This window comes from Meles meles, chromosome 19 (genome assembly GCF_922984935.1).
Source record: "Meles meles chromosome 19, mMelMel3.1 paternal haplotype, whole genome shotgun sequence".
In the NCBI taxonomy this organism is placed as follows: Eukaryota; Metazoa; Chordata; class Mammalia; order Carnivora; family Mustelidae; genus Meles; species Meles meles.
The window spans coordinates 59,684,441-59,704,182 of NC_060084.1; the positions used below are offsets into that span (position 1 = coordinate 59,684,441).

Below are 19,742 nucleotides of genomic sequence, written 5' to 3' on the forward strand. Positions count from 1 at the left end.
ACCTTGCCCCCCCGCGCCGCCATCTCAAATAAATAAAATCTTAAAAAAAAAAAAAACGAAGCCTGAGAAGGATTTGATTCACCACTGCCGGCTTATAAGATAGAGGGAGTCCCACCATGACCTCTGGAAGGGCAGAACAAACCCTGGCTGACAGCTGGCAAAGAAACAGAGACCTCGGGGTGCCTGGGTGGCTCAGTGGTTTAAGCCGCTGCCTTCGGCTCAGGTCATGATCTCAGGGTCCTGGGATCGAGTCCCACATCGGTCTCTCTGCTCGGCAGGGAGCCTGCTTCTCTCTCACTCTCTCTGCCTGCCTCTCTATCTACTTGTGATCTCTCTCTGTCAAATAAAGAAATAAAATTAAAAAAAAAAAAAAAAAAGAAACAGAGACCTCAGTCCTACCACCACAGGGCTTTGCAATCTGCCAACCCCTTGAATGGGCGTGGAAGCAGGTAACTCCCAGGTCTTCAGATGAGAGCCTCCCCAGCCAGTGTATTTCAGCTTTGTGATACTCTGAGCGGACAACCCAGCCAGTGCCTCCCAGACTTCGGAGCTGCAGAACGGTGAGCTAATCAATGGATGTTGTTTTAAGCCACTAAATTTGTGGCAGTTTTCAAAGTAGCACGTAGAAAACATAATGCAATCACGTATTACTGCGGTTTACCGCTCCTCATGGCCAAAAATATAAAACTGGCCTGGATCCAGGGATGAATGGGTTGTGGGATAAAATGGTGATAGTGTTTTTCAGTAAAAGTATTAATAAGAATTGAAGAAAACAAATAATGACTTTGGAAAACCTTGCCTGTATGTACTACAGCTGAACCTATGTATACTCTTAACTCAGCAATTCCACTCCTGGTTATGCACTCCACAAATGAATTCTTGTTTTGGCTCAGGTCATGGTCTCAGGGTTGTGAGGTTGAGCCTGGAGCCCTGCTCCATGCCCAGCCCAGAGTCTGCTTGTCCTTCTCCCTCTGCTCCTCCTCCTCCTGCTCACTCCATCTCTCTGTCTCCCACTCAAAGAAATACAGTCTTTAAAAAAATATATATGAGTGCTTATGAGTACCAAAGACAGGTACAGAAACAGAGCAACTATCTGTGGAAGCAAAAAGATCAGAAAACAGCCCAAGCCCACTGCAGTTCCCAACGTATCGCCTCTCTGCTTCATACCAGTGCCCATCTGCTGTGGTGGGCTGGGCCCTGCAGCCGGTTCTCCTTCACAGTCAGCACGTGTTGAGCTTGGCCAGTCGTAGAGGGCACTGGAGGGAACCACGAGTTGTTTCCCTTCTTCCTGCCACCACAGCAGTGGTACATGTGGAGACTCTGCCCAAAGCAGGCTTTCTTTTGGCAAGCTCAGAGCCTTGGCTTGGCCCAGTCGCCACCTCACCACGGACCCCCTGATTCAGATACCGTGCACCCCACGGTACCCTGCCACCAGGCGGCTTCCCGGTGCCCCTCCCAGCAGAGACCTCATGCTGTAGGCCTTGTACCTGCAGGGGCCCCTTAAGTCATCTGCACGCCCGCTTATCGCTTTGGCGCACCACCACATCAAGGTGTTTTTGGCTTGGCTTGGGCAACCCAGAGAATCTCTGTGCCTCCTGGTGTGTTGCAAACACATCTTCCCCAACAAAGCAAAGTCTGAACTCCAACCTTGAGGAGAGGGCTCCCACTCGAAAATTTATTCTTACATTGGGCATTCTCTCAGCTGAAGAATTTTAAGAGTTACTCCTCTGTTATAGTTAATAACTATATAACTTATTTTTAAGATGTTGTTAGAGCACACAAGCAGGGGGAGCAGCAGGCAGAGGGAGAAGCAGGCTCCCTGCTGAGCAGGGAGCCTGATGCGGAACTCGATCCCAGGACTCTGGGATCATGAACAAAGCCGAAGGCAGATGCTTAACTGACTGAGCAACCCAGGTGTCCTTATAGTTTGTTAATTTAAAAAAAAGATTTATTTCTAAATCTTTTTGGCTGAGCACAAAGTCAGATGCGGGGCTCCATCTCACAGCCCTAAGACCATGACCTGAGCTAATATCAAGAGCCAGACGCTCAACTGTCTGAGCCACGCACGTGCCCCTATAGTTAATAGCTTTATGTATCACATCTACCCTGTTCAAATTACTGTACGGCTTCTGCCTCCTGCCTGGGCACTTGCTGGTACACCCACCAGCAGCAGTGTGGACACTTACACCAGCTGTGCGTGTGGTGAAGTACTGTGCCCACAGCGATGCCCACGAACAGGTGATTGCTTCATCAACGCTGCTGACTCAGACACAAATGGAAGGGAGGGACAGAGATTGGCACAATCTTTTGGGGAAGCAGGGGCTTTTCTGGGGTCCGCACAGGCCACAGCCTCCTCCCACAATGGCAGATGCCTAAGGGTAGAACCCTCTCCTAATGGCACATGGGTGCTCAAGGAGACAGTGCACTCTCACAGGAGACCTGTGTTTTCGGGGGTCTCGGCAATACCAACACTATCTGAACGAGTGTCTGGCCCTGTGTATGTGTCTGTGCTCCATCCCTCCCACTCAGTGAAGGCCACACCCATCCTGTCCCGCCCTGCGTGTAGTCAGCTCTGCCTATCCTCTTCCCCAGCACTAAACACACCCTGCAGATCTCCCCTCCTCCCACATCCACATTTAGGCAGCACCTAAAGCCCTGGACATGGGGTGGATTGCACTTCCCAGGGGTTCAGTGCCCTGAAATTCCTATCTGTGTTTATCCTAATTCCCAAGGAAGCATTTTTGGTTTTTGAGACATTGAGGACTATACTTCCCAAGGCTTTGGCACTCACTTTTCCTTGGCCCACAGACTATGCAGTTCGGTAATGATCAACTAACGTTTGAAGCCCGCGATAGTGTGTACTACACTTTTCTGAAACCAGCGAAAACATGATCCTGCCTACAGTACACGCAGTGCCCAGTGGGTTCTTTTGGCCCCTAGGACATTGATTTCATCTTCCAGAGGGCTTGATCTGCTCCATACCCCTGCCCACAGGACTTGCGTCAGGGCTTTGGCAGGTGCACTCTGCCAAGGACACTCCTTTCCCGGTTGCTTGTTGCTCATCCTTCTGGACTTAGCCCGATGTCCTTGTCGTATCACCATGATAGCGCTTCTTACACCCTCCAGACCATACCACATCTGCCAGCCTGGGGTCAGCCCATCAGAGGCCACAAAAAGATCTACAGTTAGAGTGAGCCTTATGTCTCAACCCTGGAATGACTCTGAGGCTGCTGGCTCCTCCCCCACTGGTGGTGTTGCCTAGAGAGAGGTTTTCCCTGAGACTTGTCAATGTCCTTGGCAGGGTGATGGTAGGTGGGGGGAACCCTGAAGTCAGATCTCTAGAGTGCACTAGGCCCTGAAGTCCTTGCCTGTATCTCCATCCACTGTTGGGGAGGAAGAATTTCTCCTGTCGTTCAAGGTCTTTCTGGCTTGACTAAGAATCAGATTGACATGAGACATGTTAACAGGAGAAAATCAAATTAAATTGGAATATGTGGAATACATACAGCCATAAAATTCCAAAGACAGGCAAAATGAGCTATACATGTCATACTGAACTGAGAAAGGTATAGAGGTCCTGGAATTCAGTAGGAAAGAATGCAACTTAAAGGAAGACGAAAGAGTAAATACTTGGTAAACAAAAGGTCTTTGGGCCATTCAGAAATGAGGACACAGGAATTTGATCAAAGAGGCCTTGCTAGGTTCCTCCCTGTCACAATGTAGTTATTTGTGAGGGAGATAAAGAGCTTCTGAATCTGTTAGGGTTTTTTTTTTTCAAGATTTTATTTATTTACTTGACAGACAGATCACAAGTAGGCAGAGAGGCAGGTGGAGAGAGGGGGGAAGCAGGCTCGCTGCTGAGCAGAGAGCCTGATGCGGGGCTTGATCCCAGGACCCCAGGATCATGACCCGAACCGAAGGCAGAGGCTTTATCCACTGCACCCAGGCGCCCCTGAATCTGCTAGGTTTTTATTGCTTTTAATACAAAATCTTTTTGCCGAAGTAGCCCATATTGGGGCTACCTGCCCTTGGCCCCTGCATCTGTAGTAGACATCTGTGTACACATCCAAGTTCATTTTCACTCAGCTACTGGGCCTAGCATCATCTCACTCTCTGGCCAGGCTAGGATTCATGATGACCCTCAGCAAATGGGAGTGGTAGTCAGCACTGGGCGCTACCACTTCAGATGTCCTCTGGACTGGCTAAATGATCAGAGTCTCCAGGTTCCACTGCACACAGCCTGGTACATGTCTGGCGTCAGGGGCTGGAAGGCCTTGGCCTGGTTGTCCAACACGAACAAGGGGTCAGCAATGATGCCTACATTGAAGCCCTCGCGTGCCAACCGGGTTTTCACCAGTTTGAATGTGCTTGTGATCGCCAGGGTGTCCTGCAGGGGCAGTAAGCATAACCCGACTGTGAGTCCCTGGCCGAGACCTCCCCTCCACCTGCTTCTGCCACCCAGAGCTCACCTGGATACGGATGAAATGGGGTGCAGCATAGGCAGGGAGCCAAGTGTGGACATGCTGGTACATCCTTTCACCGTCGAAGGTCTGGCCGGGGACCAGCCGCACAGCAGCCATGCCCACCTTGCCCTCACAACCTGGGGAACACACCAGTCATTCCGGGGTCACCCACCTCACAGCGTCCGTGGCGGACCCTCTCACTTGGCCCTTCTCTGCTCACTGGTTCTGCTCCAGCAGCTCCCCCCACCGTGAAGTCTGGATAACACCCCTCTGCCCACAAAGCTGCTGGCGGTTTAGAAGGAGGCAAGCCCTCCGCACCTGGCACCGACACGCCGTAAACGTTCACCTCCTGCAGGAAGTCCACGAGCGACAGAACGCTCTCCACCTCCCGCGTGGACACGTTCTCCCCTTTCCACCTGTGAGGTTGAGACAGCAACCCGGCACAGCCGAGGCGCCCTCTTACCTACCAAGCCCTCCTCCTGCGGCATCTGGGAGCTGGTTCTGCCAGGCTCCGCGCCCCTCAGGATCGGGAAGCCACGCCCCCTCGGGATCGGGGAGCCACGCCCCATCGGGCCCGGAAGTCCCGCCCTCTCAACCTGGCTACTCCGAAGGACCCGGAAGTCCCGGCCACCCGCCCTCGCAGTCCCGCCCGGGACCCGACCGGAAGGTGTCTCCGAGGCGGTCGCGGAAATAAAGGAAGCCTTCTCCGTCCATGGCCAGCACGTCGCCGGTGTTGAAGTAGACGTCGCCCCTGCGCCGCACATCCCGCACCAGCTTGCGTTCCGACAGCTCTCGCGCCCCGCGGTAGCCCACGAAAGGTTGGTGGCCCGAGACCTGAGTCAGCAGAAGCCCCGCTTCGCCTGGGGGTAGGAGTTGGAATTAGGGCCTTCACCCTGGCCAGCAACCGCACAGCCCACCAGCCCCCGGCGGGAGGTTCCCAGCCGTGGTAGACTCTTCATCCCCGAGAGCCGGCCAAAGAGGAGACAGAGGGAGACCTGGAGAGAAAGTTGGGGGGAGACAGGAGACACTGGGGGAGCCCACTAGAAATAGGATAACAAGGGAAGGACAAGGGACAGACACAGATGGCGGTAGGAAGAAAGATATGGCCAAGACCACGCATGGCACCAGGAGAGAAGACCCTAGGAGAAGGTACTGGACCAGAGACCGATGCCTGGGAGGACATGACTTCCACAGGTGAACCCCCAGAGACCCAGCAGAGCAAGGGATTGGGGCAGAGGAGCCAGGCAGAGCTGAGTAGCTGAGAGGCAGAGGGCCCCAAGCAGTGGTCAGACAGGTGAGGGCAGCAGACACCACCACTGGGCACTACCTCAAAGCTTGTTCCAGCCAAGGAGCAGATGGCCCCCACCCTTCCCACACCCAGGGACCGTACCTGGCCTCACAGGGACACAGAATCCCCGATTGTCCCTGACAGGCTCTTCGGCCTCCGTGTGGAACTGTACGAGCTCAAAGGGGGACAGCATCTGAGTGGGTGGATGGGGAAGTGTCAGTAGAGGTCCTGTGGGCTCAGCCTCCATCAGGGCCACTGTCCCACCCAACCCACTCACTCGAAGCAAGCAGCTCATCTTGCCCAGGGCCCCACAGCGCCCCGGATAGTTGACGAAGCCAATATTGCCTTCCGTGGAGCCATAGCTTTCCAAGATCCGAATAGGGCCAAAGCGCTGCTGGAAGGACTTCCACACGTCTGCCCGGAGTCCATTGCCCATTGCCAAGCGGACTGTATGTGTCCGGTCCTCTGGTCGCTGTAGGGACATCCCAAGAAGGGTGAGGAGGAGTGAGCTCTAGGACCCTTACCTATGAAGGCTATGTCTTGGTCCTTACCTGAGGACTTAACCTGGGAGGTGATGGGGGCAGGGGCATCTATACCTAGTAGTCTACCAAAGTTTCTTTCTTGAGAGTAGTTACGTGGAGTCTGTACTTGGAGGGTTACCTGCAGAAGTTCCCTGGTTGGGGGGGAGTTACCTAAAAGGCTTACCTAGGGGTGACTAGAGGCCTTATCCAGGGCTTACCTAGGGAAAATATCTGGGATCTTATATAGGGGTTGTACCTGGAACTTTTACCTGGGGGGAGGTTACCTGGAGGGGTTACTTAGGAGCCCTTACCTGGAGGTAAACCAAGGAGTGACTTGAGGGGAGACACCTGGGGGCCTTACCTGGAGGTAGTTACCTGAAGCATTTTACCTGGGATCCATATCTTATTGCTGTGTGAGTTCACATCTAGTGAGTTTACCCTGAGCCACCCTTTGTTCTAGGCACTTTATATGTGTTTTATTCTCACAAATACCCGCTTTGAGTTACTATCCTTGATTTCCAAATGAGGACGCTGAGGCTGAGAGAGGTGGCGTCACCTGCCCAAAGCAGCACTGCTGACCATCACAGGAGCCATGATGGTGCGGGCTGCATTATCTGTGGCTGTTGCCTGAGGTGTTTTACCTAAGGGGCCTTGCTTGAGTCCTGTACCTGAATCTCTCTGAAACCTTTACCTGAGATGACGTCTAGGATCACATCTGAGGTGTTCCCCATGGAGCCCTAATCTTAGCCCCTCACCTGTGGAGTGTTACACAGGTACCGCAGGACCTCGCCCACATACAGGATCACAGTCACACTGTGCTGGCGACAGTCATCCCAGAAGCGGGAAGCAGAGAACTTGGGGGCCAGGACACAGGTTGCTCCTGAGCGGGGAGAGGAAAGGGTTTCAGGTCATGCTTCCACGCCACTGTGATAAGCTGCTTCGGTTACCTAACTGTGGCCCTCTGAAGCACAGGATTTGGAGCTCGTCTGTGTGTCCCTTACCCAGCAAGGACTGCCCACATGAGAAGAGCGTAGGTGGGCATGGGTTTGAATTCGGTCTTCAGAATGCATACTAAGCTCAATGCTTGGTACAAAGTGAGCACTGCTAAACAAGGGCTATGAATATTAATAGTTGATTATGATAAATGTTTTATGAATGTCTAGCTGGGCAGACAGAGGGGTGGTCGGGTGGGCAGATGGATAGGTGATGGCACAGATGGATGGGTGTTGGGTGAGGAGGTCCGTTAGATGGATGCATTAGTAGATGGTGGAAGGATGTTTCGGAGGATGGACACATGGATTAATAAATTTTACAGGCCACTACTTATCACTCCAGGAAAGTGATCCTTTCTTAGCTGCTCACCTCCTCTGCAGCTGGCTTTGTAGAAGGCACTCTCCCTTCCTCAACCCTCGTCCTCAATAAAACCCTGCAAGCTAAATGTTACCATCCTGGCACCCAAAGGGACAACTGCTCGTGTGCCTGGGAAGGTAGCAAGTGTGTGCCTTCTTTGAGGCTGTATTTTTGGCAGGGAGGTAAAATATAGTGCTTTCTGTTTGAAAACGGATGCTGGTCTTGAAAGTGACAGCTTTGCAACCTGTAATGAAATGCCTGATTCAGGAAAGGTCTTCAAGAGCTGGAAAAACCATGGGGGGAAGGTTGATAGGGAGTTTTCCAATTAAAGCCCCCCCCCCGTATAGATTTCTCTAATTGCTACATTGTGCACCTGAAGCTAATGTAACGTGTCAGCTATACATCCATACCTGCACAGATACACCCGTAACAGGTCCCCAGTTCATCTCAGCCTCTCTAAGGTAGGGTAACAGTTATGAGCTGCCTTCAGTGTAATGTATTAGGAAGTACATGGGATTCCACCAAGGTTCTTGCCATCAATAACTGACCTGAATCTAACATCTCTAGAGGAAGTTTCCAGTCTGACCAGAAATGCAGGAGAAAGAGGAGCAGAGAACAAACAAGCAAGTGCAGTGAGGGGACTTCAACTGTAAAACAAACAGACGTGTCATTGGGGGAATCTGAAGGAGACCTGTGCATCGGATGATATTAGAGTTACTGTTAATCTTGTCAGATGTGATATCACTACGGTGACAGTTCTTAAGTCCTTATATGTTAGAGATACATACTGACAGTTCTTAAGTCCTTATATGTTAGAGATACATACTGAAAACTTACAAACAAAAAGATACAGTTTTAGGATTTGTTCTAAAATAATTGAGAAATAGAGGAAAACATGAAGTAAGATTGGCAACATGTTAACAGTTGTCAAGCGTGGGTGAGGATATGTGAGACATCAAACTCTTGTCTCTACTTTTACTGTGTATGTTTGAAAGCAAAGTGCTGGTAGTGGCTGAAGCTTGGTGGTGGGCACGTGAGGATTCACGTAGAAATATTTAGAAATTTGTACGTGTTTCAAAACTTTTTTTATAAAAACTCAAAAAGAAAATACTGGAGAGTTCCCAGTCAGAATTGCTTGTCAGGTGTCCAGGAAGAAAGCCCAGTGGAATGCTTGGTACACACCTAACCGTCACTGACGATCTCAACACTCATATCAGCCTGTCACCTTCTGACAACAGCAAAACCATTAGGGACTGTCTAAGTGACCAAGTCTCTGCCCAAGTAGCCTTGGGGCCTGCTGCTGTGTGTCCCTTATCAAGGGTAAAAACTTCGGTGCTGGGTAACATGTGGGGCCTTGTTACCCTGAAAGTACCACCCTGACATTGAGTCTAGAGGTCCCATGGATTGGAGGGGTCTTCAGAAAAGGGCTTACCGAGCTCCAGGCAGCCGAGGACCCCAAGGATAAACCCCATCACGTGGTACAGAGGCAAGACTGTGTAGACCACGTCATCAGCTGTGATCCCAGCCAGGGACAGCATCTTGCACATCTGCAGCAGTCGCGCATGCGTGACAATGGCCGGCTTTGGGAGCCCTGGGGAATGGAGTGGGCAGGGTAGGTGGTGAGAGGACAGCCGGTAGAAGTGGGTCACCGTGGTCAGGTCTGCAGGGAGGGGCTTGAGGCTCTTAGAGAGTGGTCAAGAATGGGAGTTTGTGGGTGGGCTTAGGGAAGAAAAATTGGATTTGGGGCTCAGAGGGTAAATTCCAAACTCGGTTAGGGTTTCGGTGGCTGTTTACTGGGCAGAGGCAGGATTCTGGCACTGACCAGTCAAAACACATTGGGGGTCAGAGTTCGGGCCAGGTGTCACAATCAAAGGGTAGGATGGGTTTCAGAGGTCAAGTTTGAGGCACATGTCAAGCTTGGGGTGAGGGCAGCGTTAGGGTTCAGAGGTCAGGGCTAGGGTTGCTGGGCACCCTCACCAGTGGTCCCAGAGGTGTAAATAAACAGGGCAGGACTTTGTGGTGTGATCCAAGCACGTAGGTCAGTGGGCACCGGGTCGGCGGGTGCAGCATCAAGAGCAGCCCCCAGGGCCGCCACTCCTGGTGTTGGGGAGGACTGGCTGAGGTAGAAGCATCGGATGTTCTCTGCCTGCAGCTTGGGAAGGACCTCTTCCAGGTTCTCGCGGAGTTCTGCAGGGATGGGTCAGAAGAGAAATTGGGGAAAAGCCCATAGATGAGGTCAGGAGGGGAGACCTGAGACCCAAATATAGGGGAGAAGAGCCTATGTCAAGCAAAACGGGAAGCAGCTGGCAGAGAAAAACTTACATATTCTTCTGTAAAGAGCCCCATAATAAGTATTTGTTGGCAAAAAGGATTGAAACATGGTGCCTGGGGGTCTCAGTCGGTTATGCTGAGCCAGCTCTTGGTTTCAGCTCAGGTCGTGGTCTCAGTGTCCTTGGATTGGACCCTGAGAGCACTGCATGGGGCTCTCCGCTCAGTGGGGAGTCAGCTCAAGGATATTCTCTCCCTCTTCCTCTGCCCCTCCCCCATTCACTCTTTCTAAAATAAAAAAATCTTTTTAAAAAAAGATTTATTTGACAGAGAGAGAGCACAAGCAGGGGGAGGGGCAGAGGGCGAAGCAGGCTCTCCACTGAGCAGAGAACCCAATGCGGGGCTCAATCCCAGGACTCTGGGATCATGACCTGAGCCAAAGGCAGAGGCTTAACCAACTGAGCCACCCAGGCACCCCTAAAATAAACAAACAAATAAATAAATCTTGAAAACAACCCCAGAATTACTTTCTAGCAATTAAGTTTTGACTCTAATTGCCTGTGAGGGTAGGTGGGAAGCAAGGAGCTCCTTGCCCAGCTCCCTCATCAGGACCCTCTGAACAGCAGTCCTCTGTGTATGTCCCCTGGTACCTCACCCTCCGTCCTCTGCTAGCCTCTGGGATCCTCACCTGGGTCCACCACCAGCAGCCGAGCCCCAGAGCTCAGCACGGAGTGCAGCAGGGGTGCTCCCCGGCCATGCGGATTGATCCAAGCCACCGGGCAGCCCAGCTTGGCCAGCCCCAGCCACAAACCCAAGGCCGGAATGGTCTGGGAGTCCAGCACCAGGAGGGCGGCCGACTCCCCACCAAGCAAGTCTGTGAGGCCGCCCAGCTTGGCCTTCAGGGCCCACACTGCCTGGCATGCCCTCTCATCCAGCTCCCCGAAGGTGACTGAGCGGCCCCCCGGCCCCTTCCACACCAAGGGTGTGTGGCCCGGCTGTGCTCGTGCCCGTCGCTCGAAGGCATCCACAAAGGTGTCAGGCGGGTGGCGTCTCATGCGCGATCTGACCACCAGGCCCAGGTGGAGGATCCTGACGATATAGGCCATATCCGCAGGCAGCCAGCGAAGCCCTGGGGGGGGGCGTGGAGGCAGCAGGGCTAGCGTGAGCGCCGCGGCTGCCAGACTCAGCCAGTGAGGCATCCAGGTATAGAGCCAGGGCTGCGCCAGCATGGCCAGGCCAAGCAGCACACAGAAGATCCAGTCTCCCAGGAGCCAGCGCAGGGCCAGGGCCACCGCAGCAGGCCATGAGGGTTGCCCCAGGGCTTGCGGCAGCAACAGTGAAAAGGTGAGTCGCAGCCAGATGTTCATTGCACCTGCTCCCTCCTCAGAGAAGTGTCCACAGAATCCTAGAAACTTTGCCAGGGGTGGCCTGGCCTAGATCTCTGACCCCTTAGTCCCACCCCAGGGGTGTTGACAGCAATGCTTCCAGCCTCAGGACTCCACCCACCAGCCTTTTTTTTTTTTTTTTTTTTTAAACCAGACTTTTTCACCGTCCCTGCCTCTAGCCAGGTATGTGACTGGCACTCAAATTCAGTGCCTAAATTCAAACCTAGTTCTTACATCCCCACCCCCAGGCATCCGTGGGGATTATCCTTGGGGTTCAGGAGGCTAACCTCACTGCCTCCCGCCCCCCGCCCCCCCCCCCCCCCCGCAAACGTGGGCAGGACAGTCTGAATGGTTGGACCAGAAGCCCTTAGCCCTTCATCTCTTGGAGGCAGTCACAGAAGGGGAGCTCAGAGAGGTCATTGACCTGGGAGCCTGCACGTCTTCAGTTCAAACCCCTCTCCACCTGCTCCACATTCTTAAGACAGGATGCCCAGGGTCAGGCGCCCCCATGTTCTGGAGCTACTTTCTGGGCTGCCAGCTGATGTGATACAGGGTCTCCTGACACTGGTTTGCTACTAGGGATCAGCAACTTTGGCCACCAGGTTAGCAGCCCAAGGGTCCTGGCTGCTGCTCCCTTCAGCTCCCTCCCCCTGCGCCTCAGAACCTACCGGCCAGGGTAGGCATCCTGGGGTCAGATGTCCACCTACCTGGCTGCCCGGCCTCAAAGACTCCCTGAATTAGCCACCCCACCCCCACAAGGAAGGTGCTCAACCATCGTGCCCATGAGAATGGGGGAGGGGAGCCTAAAGTCCAAAGGGCTTTGACGTTCTGGTGGGAAAGGCCTCAAAATCTGCATCTTTTCCACATATGGCTTCCCCCTTCCAGACACACCTCAGAGCTGGCCTACACCTCTCCGCATAGGACCGAGGACTCTAGAAGGGCCAAGTGCCAGTCATAGGTGCATCCCATTCCCACCCGGAGAACAGAAGCACGAGTGGCCAAGCGGATCGTCCTATCTCCGCCCAGGGAGCCTGGGAGGTTAGGGTTAGCTGCCCAGAGACAGGGGCACTGAGCCCTGACGCCCACAACCAGTCTGTGATGGTGAGAAATTCACACCTTCCGAGTTTGGAACCCACAGCCCACACTACTTTATTAGAGAGCGGGGGTCCCCAGGCCCTGTCCCAGTCCATGATGGGTCCACCTGAGGCCCCCTAGACGCCAGACTGAGGGAGGGGTCATTCAGGATCATGCCCAGGTTGACACGGGCAGAGCAGCAGCTCCAGAACCCACCCCAATCAAGCCACAAACCTTGGGCCTGGCCCGAGGGTCTGAGCAGCCAGTCTGAGTTTAGGCTAGAGGTGATTCAGTTCTCAGGGATGGCCAGTCTCTGACCAAGCCTAGCCTGCCGCCGTCAGGAGGGTCTGAGGAGGGAGGAGGGTATAAGGCAGGCTGGGCCGCCGGGCAGGTCTGCAGAGAAGGGCGGAAGGAGAGGGAAGGCCTGCGCTCCGGCGAAAGTGCGGTTTGGCGGTGGGATTGTGGTCCAGGCGTCTAGGCAGGTACGAACCGGTCCCGCAGCGGCTGTGGCCTAGTTTCACCGGAGGTCTCCATCCCGGCGAAGGGTGGCCGACCGCGCGTGCGGGGCGTAGCCAGGCCCGGAGCCGGATCAGGGCGCCGGGTGCGCGGCCAGGTGGCGCTCGAGCAGCGCGCGATGGGAGAAGACCTTGCCGCAGGCAGGGCAGGGCGCGCGTTCGGGCCGGTGCGTGCGCATGTGCACGTTGAGCGAGCTCTTCTGCGTGAAGCGCTTGGCGCAGACCGCGCACTGGAAGGCGCGCACGCCTGTGTGCGTGACCATGTGCTTCAGCAGGTAGTCGCGCAGCGAGAAAGAGCGCCAGCACACGGCGCACTGGTGGGGCTTCTCCCCTGTGGGCGACAGGGCATGCCGCGCACGTGCGTCAGCTGGGAAGGGGCTCTCTCCCCTTCTCCCAGAATTCCCCTCTCCCGTTGGGGACACTCCCCTCACTCCCCGACCTTCCTGCTCGACAGGGACCCTCCCCCAACATGACCCAGTATGTCTCCCCACTCAGCGGGGACACCCCTTTCCCAGACCCTTACCGTCAGACAGGGATACCACTGTCAGGGGCCCCCAACGCTAACAGGTACCCCCCGAACAGGGACTCCTGCTGGTCTGGGATAACGCTGCCCCTCGTGACTGACCACTGAGGTCTCTCCTACCTCTAGGGCCCTCCCCTCCCCCCACTCCTGCTATGCCCATGGAGCATTATGTACTCTGCTTGCTGGCCACCGTTCTGAGGAGTCTCGCAAGGCCCGTTAGGCTTACACTGGGAGAGACGCAGGCATACCTGCCCCCTTCCTACTGGAACCTTGCCCAGAACCTTTGTCTGCTGGCAGCTATAATGTTCCTGGGGTGACAGCGCAGGCAGCGCTGGCTCTTAAATCATCAGGTATTAATAAAAAACCCATCTCAGTGGCAGAGGGACTGCAGGGCAGTGCCTGGGCAGGGGGTTTCCCCCAGACCAACCAGGCCTGGCACCTGGCTAAGGCGACACAAAGCTCCAAATCTTGGCTGGCACTACCTTGGGGCCGGGGCAGCTCTCCACAGGCCGAACACCTATGCCTGTATCCTCTCCCCTTCATCTCAAGACAGCCAGGTGAGGATGATGACGTAAACCACATCTCAGTCACTCCTCACCTTGGAACACTGATGCCCTCCCATCCATTCACAGTGAAATCCCGAACTCCTGGCCCGCAGAACTCCCCACTCCACTCCTACAGGACTCCCAGCCAAATCTTTGCTTTTCCTAACATCCAGTTCAGCCCTGCAGGCTGTCTTGGACACTCCATACCCCTGTCCTCCATCTGAGCCCCTAGGGAACCCCCCCCCCCCCCCCCCCACACACACACCCTGCAACACACGCAGGACTTGCCAGCTGCCACCTCAGCCTCTACTGCCAGTGTCCACTTGCTCACCCTGGCACACTCCATCTCTCCCTCAGCCACTGCAGAGCACCTCCCGGACGAGCTGAGGTTTTAGGGGACCGCCCCATGGTCTTCAAGGCGCTTCCCTTTCCTCCCTCTGCAGCTGCAGGGTCCCCACAATGCAGCCCATCTACCACCCCCAGCCCTGATCAGGGCACCTCTCTGCCTACTCTGCATGTTTTCCCTAGGCCAGCGAACTCATCCTCCCTCCCTCCAGTCTGTCGATGAACCCAGGGACAGCCAGAAGACCCAGGAGGCTCCCTGCAGCACTGCTTCCCAACCTATTTATCCCTGCCAAGGCTCCGTTCCTCCAGATCAGCCCAGATCACGGTGAGTAAAGGCTTTACTGCCAGCTTTCCAAAAGCTCTGGGCAAGTTCCTGCTCCTTTACCCAGCCTTACAATTCCTCCTGCACCAGTAAGTCGAGGTAGGGGACTCGCAGGAGTGCCTGCTTCTCCAGTGGAGGGGCTTCCCCTCCCCCCTACATGTCACACTTGGGGCTCAATTTCCAGGCTCCCCTGGGGTCATGAAAGAGCATCAGAACCGCATGAGTGCCTCCACTCTACTTGCCCAGTGCCCAATTCTCCCTCAGGCTTGGATCTCTAATGACCAAGGGGCTCAGAGACCCATCCCGGCTCACCCGAGTGGATGAACATGTGCTTGGTGTAGTTTTTCCGTGAGCTGAACGTCTTGCGGCAGTGACTGCATTCATAGGCAGGTGGCTCGGCGGCACCTGAGGCTCGGGCAGTGGTGGCCGAGGGGCCCGAAGCAGGAGCAGTGGGCGGGGCCGGGGCCTCCCCCGGAGGCGCACTTGGGGCCGCATCTGGCTGGAGCGCGGGGTAGAAGGCGGAGGAGAGTGCAGGAGCGGGCCCGGAAGGCGTGGGAGAAGGCTGCGCAGGCGGCCCGGGAGCGCCCAGGTGAAAAGGGAAAAGCGAGACTGGGGGGCCCGGGGTCTTTACGCTGGGGACGCGGGATCCGGACAGGACGCAGTCAGGCGGAGCCGGGGTCTCGGGGGGGCAGGCTTCCGTGGCGGTGCCATCCTCATCTTGCCAAGCGGACACGTAACTCTCCGGGAACACGTCCTCGGCCGCCGAGGCCCCCCTAAGGAAATCCCTCCCGGCGCCGCCATAGTCTGAGAGGCCGGCGGGTGCGGGCGGCTCCTCGCACGCGCTGTCAGGGGCGGCGGTGAGGAAGCCCGCGGCGCAGTCGGGGAAGGAAGGGGGCGCCTGGCCCTCTCCTGGGCCGCCGCCTTCACCGTCCTCGCCGTCGGTTTCATCGTCGGTCTCCTCGTCGCAGTCGCCGCCGTCGTCTGGGGCCGCCGGCAGGGCGGGATCCTCCGACCCCTCGGCCTTGGTGGGCGCAGTGGGCGCGGGCAGCTGCAGGCGCGCTGGCTGGCGCTGCTTGCGGCTATGCGCGGCGCCTGGGTGGCCCGGAGGGCGCGCCGCAAGCAAGTGGCGCAGACGGTGGCGTAGCTGCGCGGGTGCAAGAGGTGGGGGCACGGGTGTGGGGAGGGGCGCGGGCGCGCCTGGCACCGGGGCGCGGGCGCGGGCAATGATCTGCGTGCATTCGTCTATGACCGTCTGGATGCGCAGCACCGACGCGGCCGTGAGCACCTGCAGGGCTTCGCCCTGTGCCACCACGAGCGAGCCGCTGTAGAGGAACTCGACGAGCTGGCGCACCGTCTGCGCCGGCACCACCGGTGGCACGCGGATCTCGGAGTGGCCGAGAAGCAGCTTGTCCTGGAAGAAGGGCGAGCCAGCAGCCAACACACAGCGGTGTGCACGCAGTGAAGCCTCGCGGATCCTCACGGTCACGTCACAGAAGTGACCGCCCAGCCGCTGCCCGTTGAGTGTCTCAAGCAGCGAGCGGGAGAAATTCTGCAGGTGTATATGGTGCACTGCCTCTGCCGCCGCCATCTGCACCGCATGAGGGGATGGGGGTGGGGGGAGGGAAGTCAGCGGGGGACACGTCCCCCCCACTGTCCCTGTCCCTCGAGCTCTTATTGCAGGACAAGGCCCATAGGCACACCACAACCTCTGGCTTTGTGAACCTCAGCCCTTCCAAAAAGGCCGGACAGTTCTGTCCCGCACACACCACACCCCCAGTCTCCAGGGCCTCTGCAGCTCTACCTTGGAAGCACCCAGCACATGCCCTGCAGGAAGGCTGGGAAGACCCCAGACCTGCCTCCCTCCCAGTCTTGCTTACTTCTCAGGGGAGGGTCCAGAGCTCAAATTCCCCTATACTGGTCCACCCACCCTTCCCCTAACTCCAAATCCATAAACCTTCCCAAATCCCCCTCCAATGGGACAGCTCTGTGGAGGAGACCGCAGGGGCCCCTACACAGGTTGGGAGGGCAAAGGTGGTGCAGCAGCTGCCTCCAGATCAGGATGATTCTTGTCAAAATTGTGGCCTCCTAATTCTACTTAATTTGCCCACCGTCAGACACTGGAAGGGGGAAGGGACACCATCCGCCAGGAAACCCCAGGAATCTGAGAAGCTCTGCTACTTCAAGGGGTCAAGCAGGTCCCATGCTGACTATGGCTGTCTTCCGTCTATCTAACAAAGATACCTGGCTCATCCTGCACCCAGTCCCGCGCACCCCGATCAGAGAACGGCTGGGATATAGGACGCACCCTGACACTCACCCCCTCTCCACCGGGCCGGCGCAGGCCGGTCCCACAGCCCTGGAGCGCAGCCTCTCTTAACCTTCCGGGTCTAACGGGGTCTCCGACTCACCCCCCCTCCGGTTCCTCACCCCCAGGTCCCCTTTCCTCTTTCGGGGCCAGTCCCCCGCCCCTTGCACGCTCCACATCTCACCCCATCACGGATCACTCCGCACGGATCACACCTCCACTCCACAGGCCGATGGAGTCTTCCCCCTTGGGTTCCCCGCCTCCCAGCCTATTCCCCGCGCCACAGGCAGAGGGAGCCTGAGCAGACCCGACAGCTAGGGACCCTCCCGGACTCCGCGCCCTCCGTGGCCAAGACAAAATTCCTGGCGCTTCTTCAAACGAGCCTGGTGTTTGCACGTGCCGTGCCGTTACCTGTGCCCCAGCCCCTTCCCCGTCTTCATTCACGCACCGTCCAGAAACCTTCAGATCCGCGCCCAGGCGACCCGCACCCGCACTCGCGCCCGCGCCCGCGCCGCCGGCCGCCTCTGGCCCTCCGCCGCGCGGCTCCCGGCCTCGGCTCAGTCCCGGCGCAGCAGGGCCTTCTCCACGCCGCAGAACAAAGGCCCGCCCTCCCGGGTGTGGCGCCGCGTGGGGGTCGCCGCGCCGCGGCCCTCGCCGTGCGCCGCGCTCCCAGCACCCTTCCCCATGCTCGGCTCGGCTGCCCGCGCCCCAGCCCGAACGCGGAGGCCCCCCTCACTCACGCCCCGGCGGCCCCGCCGCCGACCCCGGCAGCCCGGATTTCCCGCCTCCGCGCGATCGCCGGGGCCAGGCCCCCATCCCGCAGCGCCCCCTCACGGCCGCGGCGTGCACGCCACGCCCAGCGCCGGCGCCCCTCCCCCGGCCCGCCCGCGGGCCCTGCGGCGGCGGATGCCCGCCACTCCGCACCTTCGGCTCCTCCGCGGCGCTCGGCCGGGACTTGGCCTTCTCCCGCTCAGCACCGACGAGGCCGCCCTTTCGGGGTGCGACGCCGACGGAACCCAAGTCTGCGGCCGCCGTGGGGCCGGGGAGCGCTCGGTCAGAGCACTTTCCGGTGTTTCTATGGCGATCGGCCGCCGCGGCCAGGCCGCTCTTCCGGCTCTAGCCGGAGGGGGAACTAAAGTCGCCGAGGCTCGGGCGGCAGGGCAGCGGGGGAGGTCGGAGCCGGAGCACGCTTCCGGCGTGGCCCGAGGCGAGGAGATGAGGCGGGGCCTGCGCTGTCAATCTCTGGGCCGCGGGGCTGGCGCTGGCGCGCGGCTGCGGAGGCCGGGTAGGCTGTAGAAAGCCCCAGGTAGGTCTCGGCCGGCTTGGACTGCACTGCGACCCCAGAGGACGGCCTTCTGCCCGTAGCAAGAGTGGAACCAGCCGTAGGTCCCCCGGACTCCAACCCTGAGGGGAGAGCAGCGGAGTGAGGGGCAGACACCACCCCAGGCTCCGGCTCCCATCGTCCGCCTCCGAGCCTGGGTCCCAGGTGGACGGTGGAGGCGGCCGGTCTCTGTGCCCCTGCCCCGTCCCACACAAGCCAGGCGCATCTGCCCCGGGGCGAGCGGTAAACGACGGTTCCCTTCGGCACGCAGCACTGGGGACACGCGTCGGAACAAGGGGAGGGCAGGGGTGAGATGGTGGTGCGTCTGCCAGGACGGGGACACCAGAAGTCGCTTTAGGAGACAGTCTGCGGGCGGAGGAAACAGGCTTGGTTTTCGAGGACCTTGAGATGGGGCTGGCTATCCAGGACACAGTGAGCCAGGCCGGGGGCTGGAGTAGGGGCTGGCCTCGCTTTATACTTTGCTCATGGGGGCTAGAGGCAGTCAGGAGGACAGAACGGTCGGAAGATTTCCGGAGACCTCGGTGGACCCCGTGCCTCCTGCAGCAGGTGTGGAATCCAGCATGGGGGTAGGGGTGCCGACTCAGCCTCCGGGATGAGGACAAGATCCTAGTACCAGCCTCCCGCCTTGGGCAGCAGCTGTGCTGTCGACGCGTTGAAGGTCAGGAGGGATACCACTGTCCCCACTGGCAGCCCATCCTGTGGCCCATGCCCCGAAGGACCTTGTTAAACCCCAAGTCTAATGATCTCAGTGTCCTTCTTCAGAATCTGGGCCCCTCAGAATGGCCTGCCCTGCCCCCTGGGTCTGCTCCATGCAACCTCCGTGGCCCCTCTCCAGTCCTGTCACTCCTCATTGCTCAGGTCCGTGGTTCTGCCTACCTCGAGGCTGGCCTGTGCTGTTCCCTCTTTTTGTAGCACTTGCTCACATGGCTCGGCCGTGTCCACGCCCTTAGGGACTGTCCCTGACTTCAAGGCCTCCCTGTCTTCTGTCCCAGGACCTGTAGAGGTGGGGGTCATCTGTGTCCCTCACCTTGACAGACAGCTACTGCTACTACCTTAGCAGAAAGAGAGGCTCTAACAGCAATTTCTTCCTGTTGTGGGCCTGATTCCACAGGATTCTGAGACATTGTAAGTCATCTCCTGGAAGGAGGCAGAATTCTAAAAATGCCCCCCCCCTCCAAGATTCCATGCGCAGGACTTACATATACTTGCAGTACCTGGCAGATATATATATATTTTTTTAAGATTTTATCTATTTATTTGACAGATAGAGATCACAAGTAGGGAGAGAGGCAGGCAGAGAGAGAGAGAGAGAGGAGGAAGCAGGCTCCCTGCCAAGCAGAGAGCCCGATGCGGGGCTCGATCCCAGGACTCCGGGACCATGACCCGAGCGAAAGGCAGAGGCTTTAACCCACTGAGCCACCCAGGCGCCCCCTTGGCAGATATAATTAAGGTTGACAGACCGCTGGCCTTGAGATGAGATGATCCTTGATTGCTTC

At 57.4% G+C, this 19,742-nt stretch overlaps 2 protein-coding genes across 6 annotated transcripts; both read right to left on the reverse strand.

Annotated features, from left to right (window-relative positions):
* Positions 1–3,856: 3,856 nt before the first annotated feature.
* SLC27A5 (solute carrier family 27 member 5) lies at positions 3,857–11,311 on the reverse strand. Its single transcript, XM_045987413.1, has 10 exons — positions 10,579–11,311; positions 9,600–9,809; positions 9,055–9,213; positions 7,028–7,152; positions 6,029–6,223; positions 5,854–5,944; positions 5,125–5,323; positions 4,782–4,879; positions 4,470–4,600; positions 3,857–4,387 (listed from the first exon to the last, which is right to left on the reverse strand). The coding sequence occupies exons 1-10, from the start codon at positions 11,255–11,257 to the stop codon at positions 4,211–4,213; spliced, it is 2,064 nt and encodes a 687-aa protein (XP_045843369.1). The 5' UTR covers positions 11,258–11,311; the 3' UTR covers positions 3,857–4,210.
* A 1,082-nt stretch (positions 11,312–12,393) lies between these two features.
* On the reverse strand, positions 12,394–17,958 carry ZBTB45 (zinc finger and BTB domain containing 45). Of its 5 annotated transcripts, none has more exons than XM_045987425.1 (3): positions 17,645–17,691; positions 14,912–16,187; positions 12,394–13,195 (listed from the first exon to the last, which is right to left on the reverse strand). In XM_045987425.1, exons 2-3 carry the CDS (start codon positions 16,185–16,187, stop codon positions 12,939–12,941), a joined length of 1,533 nt encoding a protein of 510 aa, XP_045843381.1. In that variant the 5' UTR covers positions 17,645–17,691; the 3' UTR covers positions 12,394–12,938. The 5 variants fall into 5 exon arrangements, with proteins under 5 accessions (XP_045843381.1, XP_045843379.1, XP_045843378.1 ...); XM_045987423.1 differs by lacking the exon at positions 17,645–17,691 and adding an exon at positions 17,316–17,448; XM_045987422.1 differs by lacking the exon at positions 17,645–17,691 and adding an exon at positions 17,089–17,216.
* Positions 17,959–19,742: the final 1,784 nt, after the last annotated feature.

Bases quoted from the DNA above. Each gene is read 5' to 3' on its own strand.
- ZBTB45 (XM_045987425.1), bottom strand. From the start codon at position 16,187: ATGGCGGCGGCAGAGGCAGTGCACCATATACACCTGCAGAATTTCTCC. The intron at 13,196-14,911 runs GTGAGCCGGGAT...TGTCGCCCACAG, and splicing joins GCACATGTTCATCCACTCGG to GGGAGAAGCCCCACCAGTGC.
- SLC27A5 (XM_045987413.1), bottom strand. From the start codon at position 11,257: ATGAACATCTGGCTGCGACTCACCTTTTCACTGTTGCTGCCGCAAGCC. The intron at 6,224-7,027 runs GTGAGGGGCTAA...ATGTCCCTACAG, and splicing joins ACCTGTGTAACACTCCACAG to CGACCAGAGGACCGGACACA. The intron at 4,388-4,469 runs GTGAGCTCTGGG...CTGCCCCTGCAG, and splicing joins CCCATTTCATCCGTATCCAG to GACACCCTGGCGATCACAAG.